We start from the raw sequence: 18,936 nt of genomic DNA on the forward strand, positions 1-18,936 counted from the left end.
TCTGAGCGCATGGTCTAACATAGCAGTCTATCGTCTGTCTGCAAGTTGCGGGGCGTTGGTCAAGGCTGGCCGCATCACTCACACTGGGCACGGCAAAGCTTGATGATACTAAAGCAGCAATGACGGCGAAAACAATTGCAGAGGAGAAATGCATTGTTTGCGACTCGTGTGTGTGGGATCAGGTAGTTCTGAAGGAGATAGTAGGAAGACGACTAACTTTTATATCGTTCTCTGGAATTACTGTTGCGTGGATGTGCCTTCAAATGGATACACATCTACGATTGATGTCAGCAAAGTTGCCATATTGCCAGTATTGTGGGCAGAACCTTTCCGGCACAATGTGGCAGAACTCCCGCACATCTCAGGTTCTGCCAGTTCTGCCAGTATAGAAAAGCCGCAGCACGAACCCTTGGCAGCAAAGCCACCATTACTGAACCTTACATTTACTTCACCATTTATATGACATTTCGAAATTCTTTGGAAGAGAGAGATGCAGCGGAACCACAGAGATAAAGTTGTAGGCGGGCTGTAAGTAGACCCGGGTGTGTTTTTCACGTCCCCGCTGGCATAACCTATAATGAACTTAACCCTAGATCTTCCATGAGCCTGGCTTTCATGGCGATTGTGTGCCTGTCTGTTGCAGTCGTCGGACGGTGGGGTCAATTAATCAAAGAATGGACAGCATTGTTCAATGGAAGTTGAACATTCAACTTCGACGAGTTCCACTCTGTCATTTTCGGACTCTTTACTACCATATAAGGAAACGAGGAAACTTCGCTGACTTCATCATGCTTTCGAGTTGCTTTCGAGTTCAACAAATTGAATCTTTCGTGCATCCTTGAGAGAAGATAATAGTCTCATAGTCGTGCAATAATTAGTACATCATGGTTGTGAATGGTTTCTGGAACACTACGGGTCACACGTGGTTTGAACCGTCTTCGAGATGTTTGACATTCACATCAGATACATAGTTTGGCCGCTATCAAGTTCTAGCCAATTCAATACCAACAGTATCAACCGAGCATCAATACATCACCTTAGTAAATCAATAATACTCATCATAATACTAAGTTAGATAGAGTGATGGACTTTGGAGACCCCATCCCGGCCTTCTCCTTCAAGTTGCGCATCACCTGGCGGCTTGGCAACAACACCTGCATCTCCATCTCTAGAACTCTCCGTGACCTGTCCGGCTGACCCCTTCCCATTACCAACGCCTCCGCCAAAATTCGCCCCGCGCGCCTTAGGATGTACATTTTACTTTTTATTGCCTGTCTTTCAAATGCTTGCTACCTGTACTGTCTTATGTACTGCTCTTCCCTTTCTCTCAAGCACCTCCTCTCGATCCGGGCTATCCGAGTCCGCATCTTGGGCATGGTCCCCAGCGCCCGAAGTCTCAATGTTCCCTTTGGTACCCTCACCGGAGTCTTGGTTTTCAATCCTCAGCCCATCCAGAGCGGATACAACAGAGACTGCTTCCATTTTATCAGTGCCATTCAGCTGCTCAGCTTTAATCACGCTGAGTGCCTTCAAGATCAATATCTCACAGGCTCCCACCATCCCACCATTCGGCATTTAGCGTCTGGTGCTGGACAGCGGCTTGTCCACATGTTACATGTATGATACAACAAGTGTAATCCAACATCACCATTACTCTCGTTGAGAGAATAGCAAGAACAACAAGGAGGGGGGGGTATCCTCGTCGGGGGTATCGCATCTTGTACAGTCTCCATTACACTGTTATCACAATCCAATACTGCCCAGTCTCAGAACGAATCGAAAATTTGTTCCTGCATCGTCAGCGTCAGCATCACAAGAACAGTTATACATGCGAGGTGTTTGTATTGAAGCCAAATAAACTCACTCCACAATAAACTCCTTCAATAACTTTTCCACAGCTTTGTGCTTATTCTTCGTGTTAGACACTGTAACTTGGATCGGTCCAACGTCCTGCCGCTCAAGAAGCAGATCGATGATTGTATTCGTCAGAGCAATGTTGAGATCCTGAGGACTTTTTCCGACAGAGGAGATTTCGGAAGTGGGTGGTGACTGTTCGGGTGGGTCTTTGTTCGTTGTCAACACGAGTAAGACAGTGTCAGATCTATGCAACATGAACGTACCAGCAAAAATAATCCTCGACATTCTTCCTTTCACAGCACTAAGACGGGTCTGAATCTCGGAAGGGCACTGTTCATCAGAAGAGTCCAGTACCTCCCTTTTGCGTAATTCCTCAAGTCGGGCTACTTCTTTAAGTAGGAAGGCATTGCGATGGGTTTCAGCCTCTTCTTGGGCGGGAGTGAGACGCGTGGGTTCTGGTTTGAGGTCAGGGCCTGGAGGTGAAGCTTTGGCTTGGTTCAAATGAACTTAGTGAACATGCATACCTGTATCTTGGGTACCACCGCTTGCAAGGTTGGCATCTTCGCACGCGGCTTGGCTTTTATCGACAGCTCCCTGATTACCATCTCCGTCTTGTTTACTTTTTTCTTGCTCTTGACTATCCTTCCCTTTGTCTCGAGCACTCTCCTCTTGGTCCGGGCTATCCGCATCTCGGGCATGGTCCTCAGCGCCTGAAGTCTCGATGTTCCTTTGGGTGACCTCACCGGAGTCTTGTCCACCTACGCCATCCACTTCCCCTTTGGAGACCCCATCCTGCCCTTCTCCTTGCGCATCACCCTCGGCAGCTGGCGGCGCAGGCAACAGTACCTGCATCTCTAGAACTCTCCGTGACCTGTCCACCTGATCCCTTCCCATTACCAACGCCTCCACCAAAATTCGTCCCGCGTGGATGCACAGGCGACTCGAATTCTTTGAATGGCGGTGGCGGATCGTCATCAATATCAACACCGGTGTCCAAGAGATTGAACTCCCCGGTGGCAGATTCATGACGCGCTCCTGCACCTGGGAAAATTGGGTCTGGTTCGGTAGATGGAGATTTGAGGCCTGGCATGGGACGAATTGGGTTCGCAGGGTCGTAATCAGTAAAATTGCGGACGGAAGTGGATGTAAGACCTGGGCTTGTACACCTCGATTTGGATGTGGGCATCGGTGTATGGGTCCTGGAGAGAGGTGCAGGTGTGGGGGTCTTAGATGGAAGCGCAGGTGCAGGTGTGGTTGAACGGGGCTCTTCATTGATAGATTTTGAGTTCGGCTGCAAAGTTGTGTTCGTCTGTTTCAAGTTGGTCGAGGGCGCTGGTGTTGGCGGTTTTGTCAGAGGCGCTGGTGTTGGCGGTTTCGTTAAGGGTGCTGGTGTTGGCGGTTTGATCAGGGGCGCTGGTGTTGGCGGTTTTGTCAGGGGCGCTGGTGTTGGCGGTTTGATCAGGGGTGCTGGTGTTGGCGGTTTAGTCTGGGGTGCCGAAGCGGACGCTAGTTTTGGAATATTAGTGGGGGTCTTGGAAGGGGAGAGGGGCGTACTTAACCCAAGCACTGAGCTTGTGCGCACACCGTCACTACCGGAATGTGTTTGAGGCGTACCAGAGTGCTGAGGCATCTGCCCGTCTGCCCGCATGGCAAACCCGCCGATTCCAGCAGCACCATCCGACATGATAACCTGTTCAGGGTGACGAAGCCTCGAATTTTCCCATTTACTGCTGGCCTGGTGTCCTGTCGAATTTGGCTGGTTACCGAAGGTAGGCTGATTTGGTAGCTGTCCCAACAGCCCGGCTGAGCTCGCCCGTTGATGGAGTGGTGCACGTGCATTCCCAAGATCAGGGCATCGGTCTGTACCACCTTCCCCGACGCCCGTGCGGGCGTTCTGGCTCCATATGCCCGCGCCAGAGGTGGATGATAGGTTCCTTACACGAGAAGCAGGACGTGATTCTGGTGGTGGAACCGGCGGCGCATGGACAGAGAGATCAATCTCAGAATCTGGGATGGGAGGGAGAACTCCGATGTACGAACGGGGAGTGGGGGAGATGATTTCGGATGTGATCGTTATTCCAAATGCAGCTACAGGTGGTGTGAAGTCGAGCACGCTGAGGTCTGGATCCTGTTCTTGCTCTTGTTCTTGTATGAGGGGTGGCATGGCAGCATGTACCCGGTCGTCATCTGGAATCGATACAGCCTGATCGTGCCTTGAAGAATCAGAGCCAGAAGTGTTAGAGAGAAGGGACGGGCCGCCAGAGGACGGGTCTGGGTTGGAAGGAGGAAAGTCAGGGGCAACATCAATATGAATGAGAGCCGGGGAAGGTCCTAGAAGAACTTCACGCGTAAGAGTATTCGCCACCGAAGAGGTTACTTGGCTGGAGGGCGAGTCTGATGTTGAGCGTCTCTGCACGGTTGGGGCTGGGGAAGCTGGCGGGGCAGCACGCGTACTCGACACAATGGTAGATGCTGAAGTGCGAGACGAAAGATCGGGTACACGATTTAAAATGGATATGTTTGGGACCTGTATATCATTTTCGATCCTCCAACGTGGCATGGACCTCCTCATAGCCCTGGCATCTTTCCTTAGCGCCCTGTATACATGCCTCAGCCCTGTCTCTCGCAACAAGCTGGGCATGATGTCAGCGAGAAGGAGCCCAACAATTGTCCATGCGCCCGTGAGGGCAAGACGAATTAGCGAGTTGGTGAGGAAAAAGTCGATAGCGAACCGAGTAGCAAGGGCAAGATAAGCATCATTGGGATTTCGCGGATTTTTATGGAGGAAATGCGAAAGTACAAAACCTTCCCAGAGCCCAATGAGTGTACCTTGAACAATAATGATTAGATGAATCATGTTGACTTGTAACAAGACGCACCAGTAAGCCTGTAATCACTGTCAGTCAGGATGTCGATGACGGTGCGTAGGGCGAGCCCAACACCGATGGCGATAACATTGTCCATACGCCGTGGATGACGAGCCCGATTTCCTTAGTGGACTTTGCAACCCTTTAATTTGTGATCGAGATCGCGACTCGAGGCTTCAATATCAATTATTGCACGGACCCATGTGGCCAAACAAGGACAAATCTAATTCTATCTTGTCACCGTGCCCTAGCAAATCCTCCCATCGACAGACTTTCTGGTACAGGTCCACCACAATCATACGTTTTGTCCTCTGTGACAACTATTTCAATCTCCCCACCCACTTTAAATGTATCATAGAAATCAATGTAACATCTACTTTTCGCAGGTCTTCCATTGATCGTTACGTTTTTCACGTACGCAGGCACACCATTGGGTATCGGGTACGCCACAGACGCAGGAGAGTAGTTGGTAACAGTTACCGTAGTGCTAGTGTTGAGGTAGCTGTTGTGGATGGTATATTTTGGCGTAAAGGGAGAGACAATAAGGTAGTGCGTCGTTGAAGGAACTGTACCCGAGTTAATTGGATGGGTGGGTGAACAGATGAGGAGCTTACCTGGGTACAATCCTAAGAGATGGAAGCTGAGGAGTGTTGCCATTGCAGCCTGATCGTCGTTTCCAGGAAGACCCTCGGTTTCTGGATCTAATTCAGCATCATTCCACACCAACTAGCTTCTCGAACTTTACCAATGTTAAAGTTATTTATGACAACATCACGGACACGATCAACAGAGCGCCAAGGTTGGTTTACATAATGGTATCCGATGGGTGTCTGCTCCACAGGTCAGCACCGTTTCAACCTTGTATACATAAGAGACTAACCTGGAAAGAAGGCTCGTTGCCTGCCTGGTAATATCCTTCCTGGACGCCAACGAGGTAAATGTTAGTTAGAACGACCCGTAAAATGAACCTACCTCAAAGAAATGATCGAGTCGATTCGTGAACGTTGTATTTCCTCCCATAAGCTCAACCAAGTACCCCGTATCATGCGGTGCATACCTGTTATTATCCCTCATAAGGCATCCAACACGTCTCTGCGAACAGACGCTCACCAGCTATACTCCCACGACGATGATTCGTAGAACCCGCTCTGATTATCCTCCTGAAGCGAGCACTCTGGATTGCTCCTGGTGTCCTTCGGCGAGCAGTTGGCAGGGTCGGTGTAATAGAAGGTTCCATTGGGTAATCTCTTCTGCATGAACCCTGCGATGATAATGTTAGGATTGACATCGCTATCACTACATCGACTCAAATTACCTTGGTACCCATCACTCTTTACAGTTGCATCCCAGACATTGCGGTACCACTGTAAAGTTTATGATCAGCGACTTTGGACGCCGCCACTATTCGCTCACATATGATCGGTTAGTGTAGTATGCAACGTCGTCCGTTTTGCCAAGCACTTGTGCTACCTGGCGAATACCGAAGTCCTCAAATGCATACTGGAATGGATACAGCCATGTCTTGAGATCGAAACACAAGCATTGATAACGGAGGTCTCACCTCGACAGTTCTACTTCCCTCTCTGGTCTGTCTACCAGTGCTCCCAGTGTCTAGAACAGCAAAAGGTACGTAAGAAAATTGCCTGCATATCAAATTCAGCGCTTATATCTGATGCGCCACCAACGAAGTCACGTACTTGTAAACATTCACCTGCCTGCCCAATGTATTCCATTCGGGCGGATTCACCTGCCCATCCGTGACGAGCGCGGCATAAAGCTCGTTGAGGTCAATTCCCAGCGCTCGCGCCTCATTGTGGTAGTTCACCGCAAACTGTGCAACGATGTTGTCGCCGCTTGACCCGCCTTGTGTCCACCCAGGAAGGTTATTCGCGCGGCATTCCGGCATCCAGCCGAGTTTACGCCAGCCATCGATGTAGTTGTCCACAATTTGTGCGAATTCAACCGGGGAGTGAAGAGTCATGAAGGGGTAAAATGTTCGGAACTGCGCATGTGGGTGAGTAAAATTCCGACATCACATCATTGCTGCCCACCGTATCCCAGCTACAGTAAAGAGAGTCAAAGTAGAATGATGTCGTGTTCGCAAACGCGCCCTGAGTTTCTAGAGTAGCATTATTCTGCAGAAACGTGGTTAGCTCAACTTCGTCACGATGTTTGCACCTACAGGAGTTAATGACGCTCGGTACAGCGAAGAATACAGCATCTCCGTCACATTATGGGGCGTGTGTACAACATCAATCTCGATCTTGCTGAGCTTCTCCTGCCAAAGAGCTTTGGACGCCTTCAGGGTTTCATTGAAGGAACTTTTGCCAATTTCCTCCTCGGCATTGGCACAGGCCTGGTTTGCCGAAACGAATGAAATACCAACACGAAGGATCACTTCCTCTGGGTTACCCTCATATGAGAAGAGTGCACCTGATTGGTAGGGTGTACCGCCTATCAAGTTCTGAGAGAGATTGAGGTGGGTCTGACCGAGTCCCTTTGCGTCGAGGCCGTACCTGATGAGCATATCGTTGGTTCAAATATAACAGTAGTACTCGATGCTCACTTATCACCCGTCCAGATGCCATATTCGCTCAGCTTTTGAGTTCCGCCGTTCAAGAGATCATAACAAGCAAATACTTGGTAGTGGTACGAGCCGGGACCGAAGCTGACACACAATCAAACTGATTTACCACATCGCCGATCAAAAAAGTTCAATGCCTACCTGGAGCCATATTGGCCGCCGAGTGTGATACGACCCTGTACTGGATCGATATCGAGGGACCCGCCCGCAAATGATGCCGGCAAGTCATTGGCTAGGTCGAGGACAAAGTACGGTTTTGAGCCCTTTGGGAATGTAAAACGTTCTAAACCAGCACGACGCGTCGACGTAGCTTCTATCTTGATATCATTATCTAAAGTCAGCGAAAAGTAGCCCGGGGACGCGTCTGATGCGCTCATTTCAGCTCCTAGGACTTCCATATAACATAGTAAGACACTATACCATCACTATCGTTCTTCCTGTACCTCTCACGCGCCTCCAGCGTGGTCGTGCACGTATGGAATCCTGAAGGACAAAGGAGGGGCATGACCTCGAAGTTACCATACGTTCCGAGGGATGACCCCGTGCCACTGTCATGCAGGGGACTTATTCCGCGAGCTTTCTGCGACGGATCCGAGTTGTATCCTATGGGTGATTCATCACGCATTGTAACGGAAGCGCATATGGCCGCAGTGCAGATCAACTTACCCGCTGGCGCGTAACCTGTGAAGTCGGTAGTGAATTTGACCTAGAGGTAAGCATGCGCGTTGTTGTCACGGTGATGTTCAAATTGAGACGTACCATTCCGAAGGGCACCGACGCGCCCGGACTACGTAACGGGCATCGTTCAACAGCTTAAGACGCGTCACAGAGGAAACCTACCAAACATCTCCATAATAGGTGTGATCTGGGAAATAGTTGTCAGAACACGCGAAGCTGCCGAAAAATCACCCGATCTACCAGTTCCGATGAAAGGATTCACGAAAGCAGTGTAGTCGATATTGGTGGAGTTGGATGCCTGGGCAGCTGCTATAGCAGCACTGATACGTGCTTGAACTTTTGGCGATGGCTGAGCGTATGTCGTGCTAATGCACACCGCAGCAGCGGATGCTAGTAGCCAACCAACCATGATGACCTGTAGTTCGGTTCGTGTTGTGGGGAATAGCCAACGTGAGCTAACGCTATATAATAGCGCTTATGTAGATCTTCCAAAAATTTTAAATGCATTCATTTAATGACCCGAACACTGTCGGACAACGGCATCAGCACATGGAGATACCTTACGTGCATCTGGAAGAATGTATCGCGCGCAGGCTTACTTAAGTATATCCGTGACGTAGCTCCGAATTTATAGGATTCATCGCTATGGCCACGCCACGCAAAATACGGGATGTACATTTGGAGATGAGAAGTACAAGCTCATCAGTATGCTACGGGGCGCGTTGAAGTCGGGACTTTGTCAGCGTTGAACGGAAATAAATACAAGATGAAGCCCGTCACCGCGATTTGCCACGCGTCGTGGCGAAACCCCATGCTTTCCCGAGGTCTAAGGCCAAAATTTATTAGCATATTAGCAAAGTGCTGAAATATAAACCCACAGAGGTCACGGTAAGCCTCGGCTCTCAAGCTGTTTGCCAGCAATGTGTTCGAGTTCCTTACAAATAAGGTCGAGACCTATGCCATCGCCATTCCAGTATAATTCCTCTTCCTCCGGAAGCTTCGCTAGAACATATTCCGCTACATCACCAGGACCCCTACCAATGCCAATACGAAATCGATGAAAATTAGTTTCGCCTCCGAGTGCCGATATGATGCTACGGACACCATTGTGCCCATTGGCAGAACCGCCTATTTTTGGAGACAAAGCCTTCGGTTTATGCGATAGCGAATCGTGGATAATGACCATTGCATCTGAGGCTTTGACAGACTTGCGGAGAGCTCCTGCCACTGATGGACCAGTGATATTCATGAGGGGCTCTGACAGAGTGTTCAAAGTCATCGAGAAATCAAAAACAGTTATATCACTAACTTGGTTTCAGGAGCGTTAGAGATACAACAGTTTCACCTAACGTGACCTTTGAACGTCCAGTCACGCCACCCATCGTCCTGTCATTGGACATATGTATATGGAATCTTGCGGCTAAGGCGTCGATTATGAGATGCCCAATGCTGCGGTTTCAGTCAGTTTTTCGCTTCAGATGTCGATTGCATGGAATGGGAACCCACCTATGGCGGGTCTGGGGAAATGGAAGGTTACCAAGACCTACAAGAAGCAGTTGGGGAAGTCCTGAAGCAACGGTCATCCTGCAAAATTTGTTGAGGGTTGGTTTGGTTACTTATAGCGAAGGTCGATAAGAGGAATCGAGTTTTAGTAAGCCCTCGAGAGTTCCTCGAGTCATAGCTGGCAGCAGCCTGTGCACACAAGTCGAACTGAGCGTGACCGTCTGTCAAGTGTGACTCAAGGTCTAGGAGGGCACTGTGACACAAGCCAGAAAGGAGGTCATGCCGAAGAGATACCATAATTAGAAGTGCCTCGGAGGATGAATATTAATCCCGACGGTCCTCACTTCAGTCGTGACATCCCACAGATAGGCTCTTGTTTGTCCTTCCGTCTTCCGTCTTTGTCTTCCATCTTTCACCTTGTTTTTATACGATGTCCTCGACTGCGACGGAGGCCAATAGTGAACTCCGTCCTCGTCACAGACGCCGCTTTTCAACGAATGATGCACAGCGCAACCTCCGTCTGGCTATCTGCCAGCGCTTGCCTCATTCACTCGAGGCACTCGACCTCTCATCTAACTCGGCCAAAGAGACTTTTTCTGCACTCAGGTACCTTGTCCTATCGTATTTAGAAGATATTGAGATGAGATTGGCTAAACTGGAATCTCCAATCACTCCAATTACTGACCTTCACCTCACTGAGGCTTTGAAGAGTAAGGGTGGTCACTCCGTCGAAGAAGCCAGACAGTGGGCTAAAGATGCCCTCGAGATGCTCCGTAGTATTCGAACGGATGTATGCTCTCACTTCCCGGACCTCCATCTTCCAGACATGTCCCCAGTAAAGTCCCATCTCCCCGAACTCCCCGATGTTCCTTCCCTGAGCGACGTGCGCTCGCGTCTACCTGATATTCCGAGCGTACGTCCACATATGGCAGCCCTGGCTCCAAGCGATATCACATCGCTGTTAGAACATGCCTGCTCCCGCTTTTCCGACTTTGATTTTTCTGGTTTTCTGCCAACTCTTTCCGCTCGCTTCCAGTCCTTCCATGAGCACCTACGTTCGTTTGATCCTCGCTCTAGTGAGCTTTCATCTCCCCCGGGAAATTCCCGTATATCCGGCCTCATTGATTCCATCATGTCTTCCGAACTCATCACTGAACTATCTGATGATGTCACTGAAGCAGAGGCTATGATAGAAGTGGCAGCAAAGGACATTGCTCGTGCAGTAAAACAATCATTACAAGGATCACGGTTAATTAAGTATGTCGATCTTCCGCCAAAATGGCGGAATAATCCATTTGTCCTCGGAGGCTATCGGTATGTGACAAGTCCCTACCGTCTTTGCAACACGTTTATTAGTGCATCAGGTTCATCCCCCTAGAAAAATGGCCACTTATTATCATGTCGCTATTCGCCGTACACAATGAAACCCGTATGTTGTTTTTCTTATGAATATGGTTACACGCTGACTATCCCAAAGTTAACATACATACACATCTCATTCCATTCGTTCTTTGGCTCATCAATTTGATATCCATATTCAATGCATCAAATATTGTGGACGCCCCGGAGGTGGCATTTATTTCGTTTGCTCTTCTGTGCCTTTTCAGCAGTGTGCTCTGGCACACCATGGCCGGCTGTGCACATCCTCAGGGCATGGAGCTTTGCGCACGGATAGACTATGTAGGTATTGGATGGTGAGTACAATTGGGTGCTCCTTGAATTTGCTGAATCATTTACATCCTTCAGGCTTATCAGTGCCTCAGTTGGCACCGTCGTATATTATGGCTTCCAGAATTGTCATCCGGAAGTGGGAAACGCATTTCTTGTCTGTTGCTTGATGACTGGGATTGCAGGGAACGCATTCCCATTCTTCAAGTGGTTCGATCAAGCCGAGTATAAAGTAATGTTATTTTTCGTTATTAGAATTTCTTACTGACTTAATCCCTTCAGCACTGTCGCATTGCTTTCTTTCTGTCCCTTGCATTTACTGCGGCCGCCCCGATGACAGCCCTCGCATACCTGCAATCACCTAGGCAGATGCTCGCTTTCATTAGTGAGTCCTTTTCTCTGCCATACTTTATGACTTCCCTCTTGTTGATAAATTTTTCTAGACCCCATTTGGCCCTCCATCACATCATACCTCATTGGCCTTGTCTTCTACGCGACACACATCCCGGAACGCTTCCTTTCTGAGCGCTACTCTCACTGGCTAGACTGGTGTGGTGGCGGTTCTCACGCAATCTGGCACATTTTTATTGTGATTGCTATCGGACAACACCATGCTGCGATCGCAGAGCTCCGACGCGGCATTGAGTGTCATGCTGTATCGTAATGCTGATTTTTTAATCGGGCTGAATGCATCTAGAGGAGCACAGCTGATCTGTTAGACCGTTTGCTGTCATCTAAGCATAAATAGGATCAACCGCTCCGTTCTTATATATGTTAGACATATACAAGGACACCCCTTCGGTCACCTCCCCGACGATATAAATATTATATTTACAATAGTAACTCAGGAAACACGACACTAGCATCGTCGCTGCAGATATATAGATAATATCTCTTCACGTTCTCACTCTCTTAAACGCTGTGTACACTTAAACGTGAGCGTCGAAGAGATCAGTCCAAAGGGTTCACGCTGTGGTCAAGCCTTTACATCCATGATTGCCATATTCGATTTACTCTCCTGGCTCCAGCGCGATTCACGAAAGCCATAAATTAAGGTTCAGCGCTCAGCGCTCAGGCCTTTAGGTTCGTGAATGCCCTGGTATGAGGCCACCAGTTGGCCCCCGCCTGCTGTATGCAATCCAGTCAAGGTGAGGTGACTGTACTACTACAGCTGCTTTCATATCGATAGACCGGATTTATTTTACTTATAGAGTTCGACGAACAAAAGCCTCCAATCTCGCAGCACCCGCTTATCGATTGACGATATTGTGATACTATGTGTACCAGTTACAATATCTCGAGCATCCTGATGTCCATCATGTCGTCAACAGATGCCATGTCCCTGACTTGTGCGATAATATTGTGATCCGAAGCGATCCTCCTATACTCCCCACCCCACTGCCGCGCTAGCAAAAGTGCGCCAAAAGGCTGTCCGAGGCGAACAATCAACCTCAACTCTCGCATGGTCGGCTCGTTATATATAGAAGACCCAGGCTCGGACCAATCTTCTACGCTCTGCATCTCGTCCGCAAAGTCAATCAGCCCGAGATCATGCCGTTTCCACGGACGGACAAGCAGGAATGTCTGCCGGCTACGCCTCGTAGGCGAGAATTGTGGAAGCCTGTCTTCCGTTGTGATTAGCAGGTCTTGTAGCCCGTCTGCCTTGACTTCATATGTAAAAAATTTGTCCCCGTCTCTACCACTACTCCGCCTGACTTCTGTCAGAGGAAATGCGATGCAAGGCAATTGCAGTCTAGCGTTGGCAAAACGAGGAACGCTGAGATTTTCAAGGAGGGTATACAGTTTCAAAGCTGACTCCACAGGCACAATATTGTTTCGCAGTGCGGAAATTGATATCTGCATATCGTGTTCAGATAGAGATGGAAATATGCATGGCAGAGCCTTGTACGAGGAAATCTCGGCTGGGAGACAACTGTTGAAGTTGGATGATTGTCCCACCCAGTCTAGGGCCGAGATATCGCCCGAATGGGCTATGATCTCCTGCAAGAGTCGTCCGAGTGCCTTTTGTCTTTTCTCTCCATAGATAACAGGAAGGTTGACATCAAAGATGCCAAACAAAGAGTAGGCAATGTCTTCCTCCCGAGTAGTGTCACGGTTTGACGCCCATCGGAGTTTCTCTCGGGCATCTGTTGTCCCCGGACGGAAGTCGACGAGCGCCCGCGCATTTATGCCTGTTGCATCTTCCAACTCCTGCATGATACTGACAGATTTTTTGTGGTTGCGTGAACGGTTGTTGAGATACAGAGTCCAATCTGCTTGGTAGAAGAGAACGATTTTAGGAGCGAGGAACTCCTGGACGGTCCATCCTCGGGTGTTCCAAATGCTGCTTGCGAGCGCGCCAGACTCTGACGAAGGAGGAACATCAAATAGGTAGACAATGGTGAGCGCTGAATAGTGATACCAAACGAACATGGAGTTGACTGATTGCTGGAGCTCGACATTGTTGTTCTGGTCGATGCAGCATGTGTCACTCCACGCCCATCGATGGCCTGCATTGCGAGCAACTTTGCAGAATTTCTGCAGCTTCAACACAGTTCCAACCGGATCCAAGTCGTATATGTTCCTGCCTTGAATGTGGTGCAGTAGTAGCTCCTTGGTTTCCCACCTATGAGATAACATGACCCAGCTGAAGTATTTGATGACCGCTTCTTTGATAAGCTTCGTTTGGAGGGGCGCACGCATCACAAATGAATGCAACAACTCCTTGTATTTTGTACTTTCCATGAATACATTGATCTGCGCATCTCGATTGCACAAACGTCCAGTAGAGGTGTCGATTAGACGAAGTGGAGCGTTTTCCAGCTGGGCGTGAATGGCTCGTCGAATAGCACCTTCTACTTCAGATGGACTGACATATTGCTGGCGTAGCTCTGCAAAAATGTAAGTCATCTTCAAGACGGCGCTCGAGTTGTTTTGGGCTTACGTCGTATCTGTTGGTCGGGTGCATCATCCAACTTGGAGAGCATGATTGTGAAAGCCTCGAATGCATCATCATAGCGTTGTGCCTTACGAAGCGCTGCATGCTTCAATTCGTATCCAAGATGAGACGAAGGGTTGAGCTCAATAACCTGCTAATATCATCACATTCGTCAAATTAATGAAGGATATTTTCCGCACCTTTTCCGCGTCCAAAAGGGCTTCTGCATAGAGATTTTGGCCCAATTTCAATTTACTGCGATGCGCAAAATAGAAATCGTACAAGGGATCTAGCCCGAATGTTGCGGAAAGTGTGTCCTCGATGAACCAAAGCTGGGGATTCCCAGAAAAGTCGCCACTCGCGAGTAGTTCTCCACCGGGAGAAATTGCAACGCAGAAAGCCGGTGCGGTGTGTTCGAGTGCCTGTCCTATCTGCTTGTGTGATGTTGTGCTCCACAGGCGCACAGTCTTATCGTGCGAGGCAGTGGAAATGAAGGAGCTATCAGAAGAGATAGCCAGGGAGTAGATTTTGTGGGTATGACCAGTGCAAGGCTGACCGATCTGGAGTCCATTTGAGCAGTTCCAAAACTTGATTATTTTGTCATCTGATGCGGAGACAAGTTGCTGGCCGTCAGGCGACCACACAACACTTCGAACGACATCTTGATGAGCGTGAATCTTGAGAAGAAGCTTGGCGCCGTCAATGCTCCAAATCCAAATATTGTGCCATGTTCCGTGTGCTAACTTTAGCCCATCTGGGCTGAAGGCGACAGAATACACCCAATCCTGAGGATCATTAGCGAATTTTATGAGGACAACACCAGTCTCTGCATCCCATATGATGACTGTAGCGTCCCATGATCCGCTTGCAATTCTCTTTCCATCGGGGGAGAAGCACACTGAGGACACCCAGCTTGTATGCTTCACCAGCGGACCGAGTACTTTCTGCTTGCTATCGACATCCCAGATGGTGATGGCTCCATCTGCCCCACCACTCGCAATTCGCCTGTCGTCTGGCGATACAGTGACTGAATTCACATAGCCACTGTGTCCCTCGAATGGCTCTCCCACCACTACGCTTTTCTCCACGTCCCATATTTGCAGGGTTTCATCCATTGAAGCAGTGACAATCCGTTGACCGTCTTTGAAGAATGCAACAGCCAACACTGCTGTCGTGTCTGTTGGCGCCGGCTGTGTTGTCTGCACTGGGGCCCCGCGCCTTGTCGGCGCCCTTCTCACAGTATGAAGATACGCTTTTCTTGCTACATTGAGCAAGTCCTTCATATCGCTAAACAGGGAGATAAATGGTCAGTACTTCAGTAGTGTTTGACGTTGATGAGGACTCAAGAGCGTACTCTGGTAAAGTTGTTGCTTACTAATGTGTTGTGAGAGGCCCTAGTCTGATCACAACTAACTTTTATTATATATTATACTTTCATTGATCGCTCCCAGGCCATACCAGTGACAGCGTGGATATCATTTCACTCCTTTGAGATGCTCATTTTGTTCACACCGAATCCCTTATGATTTACTTACTCAGAGGGCTAGCACTCTGCCTGAGTCCGCTCCAACTCCGCTGCGAAGGTCGTTGACCAATTCGGCAACTTCAGCTATCGTGCGGAACAGGGAGAGAACGGTGCGAAGTGGAGGACGGGGACAGATGGAGGCGAGAAGAAGTCAATGTATGTACAAAATGTGGACATTAGGGTAGTGAAAAACGCTAAGAAAAATGAGGATGAGACAAGTGTCAATAGCATGAATTGGAATGAAGGTTTTAAAAAAAATACTATGAGGTGGCCCAGTGCTCCTGGAGATACTCGATGCGAAGGTGCTTGACACCATTGTGCACAGTGAGCAGTGCATCCAGTGTCGTTCCATCAATCTCGAGCTCCTCATACAACTTAAACAACACAGTCCCTGATTCGAGTGTCGTCGATCGGTCCAGCAGCATGGTCACAAATGCCTCCTGTTCGAGGGCAGGGCTTTCACTGGAAGGCCGTAGGAACACTTGCTCATAGATTTGCTTGACAGTTTCGAGGAAGGCGTGTGGATGGAAGTGCTTGCCTTCAGAGAATATGCCTGGTGGCTGTGGCCAGGGTGGAGGCGGCTTGTTTTTGGACACCTGCTTGGTGCCATCAGCACAAAAGCCCATCAATGGTTGTACCCCAAGTTCTCGGGACCAGGGTACATGATGGTCTTGCAGTGGGAGCATGTGTGTGCCTTGCAAATCTGGGAAGCAAGGGTAGATACTAGAGAGTGAGCAAACACAAATTTTTTCAAGAAAGCAATGTGCACCTTCTTCCCAGGCTCAGCCTTGATGAGCTCAATAGCTTGGCAGTGCCTTCTCCAGAAGGTTTCCAAACCAGAACGTGCTGTATTGTACAAGTAGTTAGCACATAAAAAAATGCCCACTGTGTGAAGCAGTTGGAATCACATTTGAAGTCACTCTTTGCCACACAGTTCATCATGGCCACCTTGATCTCACCAAGCTTTCAGAGAAGGGCCTGAGGGTTCTTCTTTACTGTTTCGAGCCCATTAGCATGATTCTTCTCCTCGAGACGGTTATTGTAGGTCTCAGTAGCTACAGCCTGTTACGACTTGGATGGTATCTGTTGGCGACGCTCAAACAGAGCGTGTGTTGTCAACGGTCGAGGACGTCCTTGGGCTAGCCCAAGGTTAGGGGTCTTACTTGGCGAGGCTTTGGCAAGTAAGATTTGACGCCTATGTCCAAATCGGGTAGCTTATGTCAAGCGGATGCGAGACGATAAGCTATATCGGCCAAAGCTTACAACACCCGAAGGTCAATCGTAAGATCATCGTTAATTAGAAGGACAGAAGTCCGACTAGTTAACAGGGGCTTTGCTCGTCGACGGAGTTGATGAGTAAAGATCGAGACTATAGGCTTATCCGCGAAGAGCAGATAAGAAGATAGAATATAGACTGCTGGTGAGGCAGAAAGGATCACTCTGGTGAGAGTAGGAGGTCAAGAACCAAGTAGATTCAAGTTAGGGAATATAGTACATGGTAGCGAGTTTATATAGAGGACAGGAAGCGTATTAGTGGGTGATAACTCGTACTACCAAGAGAGGTAACTGGTAAAGGGGATAACCATAAAAGGAAGGCACGTTCGAGGTGAGACACGAGTGAATCCTGAACGTGCAGATAAGAAGGTAAGTCAAACATCAGAATAAGAAGTGAAATGTGCAGGGGCACGATCATGCAGCTGCGGAGCTAAGTATAAGTCGCATGTGCGACTGCGCACCTGAGTCAGAGATTAAGAAAGGGAAAAGGGCAAAGGGGATGTGTCGTGCATCATATCATAGGTTACTGTCTGGACGGTAAGGGCAAAGGGACTGTCCATAGGATCAGTCGGGTGGTGGAACGGAGCATGGGTATGCTTCGTCAGCGAAAGGATCTGGCCAGATGTACTGGCTCTGCTGAAGCGACAGATAGAGAGTGAAAGGGAATGCAAGGATGACAAGGATGACAAGGATGACCAGGGTGAGGTCGGGGTAAGGGTATGATGCAAGGGCTGATACGAGGAGGATTAGGAGAAAAATGGTAGGGGCCCAAGCATCTAGATGTTCTTGTAACACAGCCCACTGTTTGGGCGTCATCTTGAAGGAGATCCACAGCAAACTCAGCTCGCATGTCCATGAACAAGTGGAACTTGGTATTGCCAGAGATTTGCATGGCACAGGCGTCAATTCTTGTTGCAATGGTGAAGAAGTGTTGAGAAAGGGTCATCCCTGGGGGCCTCAGAATGGGTGCGAGAGCGGTAGTACCAGCAGGACTGATCGCTGCAACTGGGTTTGGGGGAGTGGAGCTGGGTATGACTGCAGGAAGTTGACACTGAGTGCTGGCGCTGGCATCTGACTGGTCGTTGTGAGAGAACTTTGCAGTATGGCAGCCAGCTTCTTGGTTTGAGGTAGTGGTCCAGTGTGACTGGAGAAATCCCCTGCAATGCGGATCAGAGGTAGGTATAATGGAAGGGAGAATGGGAGTAAAATGAAGTTTTTCATATGAAGCCGTGTATTTTTCGTAAGATGAGTCAGTTGGTAGAAGAGGAAGAGGTAGGCAAAAGCACGGGTATGGGTAACCCACACGGGTAATGGGTAAGGGTACTGGCAGGTACAGGTGCGGGTTAGGATTACCTGACCCGCACTCTAAGCTGGACCCGTGCCATACCCGTGCCTTCATTGATAGCCTAGTGCAAATGAAGTTCGGAGGTATTGTATATGTCAAACTCTAATGTACAATCGGGAAAAGTCAACATAAGTCAGGAGCACAATTGCAAAACTTGAATTCACCAAACTCTCGCTGTCACCATGCACAAGTCTAACACCGCTAAACGAGTACCCAAAATCTCTGCCAGAGCCAAAGCTGCACTGGAAGCCACAACATCCAAGAAACGAAAAGCTACTTCAAATGGACTCGGAGATAGCACAAAGACACAACCGAAGAAGGTAAAAACCAACCCACCTGCTGGAAGCACTCTCACCAGCAAGGAGATGGCACACAAGAAGCTCGCAACACCTTCTAAAGATAGCTCCACATCAAGGTTCTCATCACATCGTGCTTCTGTCATGAGTGAAGAAGAAAATGCCTTACATACTGGGAGCACAGTTGTCCATATTGGTCTTGATGGCAGCGAAACTGAGAGCCAAGCTGGCGGTGAGGAAGACGACACCAACAATGCAAGTGCTGAAGAAGATCCAGAAGACCCAGAAGCTGAACTCAGTATGATCCTGTAAAAAGCAACCATAGTCAAAATCTGATGTGATGAAATCTAGCGAGACTCGCCAAAGATTGGACTGCTCCCATTTATTCCTTCTTCAACCC

At 48.9% G+C, this 18,936-nt stretch overlaps 8 protein-coding genes across 8 annotated transcripts; 1 reads left to right on the forward strand and 7 right to left on the reverse strand.

Moving 5' to 3' along the window:
- Positions 1–1,879: 1,879 nt before the first annotated feature.
- EDB93DRAFT_366823 (uncharacterized protein) lies at positions 1,880–3,233 on the reverse strand. The gene is made up of 5 exons (XM_041456202.1): positions 2,601–3,233; positions 2,382–2,546; positions 2,212–2,312; positions 2,121–2,158; positions 1,880–2,063 (listed from the first exon to the last, which is right to left on the reverse strand). Coding segments are annotated over exons 1-5 (834 nt in total). The 5' UTR covers positions 3,130–3,233; the 3' UTR covers positions 1,880–2,062.
- Positions 3,234–4,516: 1,283 nt separating this feature from the next.
- Positions 4,517–4,821, reverse strand: EDB93DRAFT_1043750 (uncharacterized protein; the record flags this gene model as incomplete). Its single annotated transcript, XM_041444594.1, has 2 exons — positions 4,517–4,686; positions 4,737–4,821. Coding segments are annotated over 2 exons (255 nt in total), but the record flags the coding sequence as incomplete, so codon positions are not given.
- Positions 4,822–4,850: 29 nt separating this feature from the next.
- EDB93DRAFT_1144033 (glycoside hydrolase family 92 protein) lies at positions 4,851–8,720 on the reverse strand. Its single transcript, XM_041449417.1, has 20 exons — positions 8,586–8,720; positions 8,227–8,512; positions 8,149–8,173; positions 8,068–8,095; positions 7,975–8,014; positions 7,729–7,911; positions 7,450–7,672; positions 7,291–7,392; positions 6,907–7,240; positions 6,776–6,859; positions 6,422–6,726; positions 6,286–6,367; positions 6,138–6,224; positions 6,040–6,088; positions 5,835–5,985; positions 5,697–5,781; positions 5,605–5,643; positions 5,470–5,554; positions 5,339–5,419; positions 4,851–5,290 (listed from the first exon to the last, which is right to left on the reverse strand). Exons 2-20 carry the CDS (start codon positions 8,393–8,395, stop codon positions 4,962–4,964), a joined length of 2,481 nt encoding a protein of 826 aa, XP_041307925.1. The 5' UTR covers positions 8,396–8,512; positions 8,586–8,720; the 3' UTR covers positions 4,851–4,961.
- A 6-nt stretch (positions 8,721–8,726) lies between these two features.
- EDB93DRAFT_1144052 (peptidyl-tRNA hydrolase) lies at positions 8,727–9,733 on the reverse strand. Its single transcript, XM_041449418.1, has 4 exons — positions 9,493–9,733; positions 9,296–9,435; positions 8,865–9,243; positions 8,727–8,812 (listed from the first exon to the last, which is right to left on the reverse strand). Exons 1-3 carry the CDS (start codon positions 9,567–9,569, stop codon positions 8,870–8,872), a joined length of 591 nt encoding a protein of 196 aa, XP_041307926.1. The 5' UTR covers positions 9,570–9,733; the 3' UTR covers positions 8,727–8,812; positions 8,865–8,869.
- A 95-nt stretch (positions 9,734–9,828) lies between these two features.
- On the forward strand, positions 9,829–12,207 carry EDB93DRAFT_1144056 (hemolysin-III related-domain-containing protein). The gene is made up of 6 exons (XM_041449419.1): positions 9,829–10,803; positions 10,854–10,918; positions 10,967–11,183; positions 11,236–11,389; positions 11,440–11,542; positions 11,601–12,207. Exons 1-6 carry the CDS (start codon positions 9,920–9,922, stop codon positions 11,819–11,821), a joined length of 1,644 nt encoding a protein of 547 aa, XP_041307927.1. The 5' UTR covers positions 9,829–9,919; the 3' UTR covers positions 11,822–12,207.
- On the reverse strand, positions 12,164–15,825 carry EDB93DRAFT_1205496 (WD40-repeat-containing domain protein). The gene is made up of 3 exons (XM_041450983.1): positions 14,296–15,825; positions 14,102–14,246; positions 12,164–14,048 (listed from the first exon to the last, which is right to left on the reverse strand). Exons 1-3 carry the CDS (start codon positions 15,376–15,378, stop codon positions 12,445–12,447), a joined length of 2,832 nt encoding a protein of 943 aa, XP_041307928.1. The 5' UTR covers positions 15,379–15,825; the 3' UTR covers positions 12,164–12,444.
- Positions 15,826–15,973: 148 nt separating this feature from the next.
- On the reverse strand, positions 15,974–16,240 carry EDB93DRAFT_1046919 (uncharacterized protein; the record flags this gene model as incomplete). Its single annotated transcript, XM_041444635.1, has 1 exon — positions 15,974–16,240. A coding segment is annotated over one exon (267 nt), but the record flags the coding sequence as incomplete, so codon positions are not given.
- Positions 16,241–17,459: 1,219 nt separating this feature from the next.
- EDB93DRAFT_1250082 (uncharacterized protein) lies at positions 17,460–18,294 on the reverse strand (the record flags this gene model as incomplete). Its single annotated transcript, XM_041452946.1, has 2 exons — positions 17,460–17,696; positions 17,728–18,294. The coding sequence occupies 2 exons, from the start codon at positions 18,292–18,294 to the stop codon at positions 17,460–17,462; spliced, it is 804 nt and encodes a 267-aa protein (XP_041307930.1).
- Between the last annotated feature and the right edge of the window lie 642 nt (positions 18,295–18,936).

Source organism: Suillus bovinus (genome assembly GCF_016758785.1).
Source record: "Suillus bovinus strain UH-Sbo-P2 chromosome Unknown EDB93scaffold_25, whole genome shotgun sequence".
NCBI lineage: Eukaryota > Fungi > Basidiomycota > Agaricomycetes > Boletales > Suillaceae > Suillus > Suillus bovinus.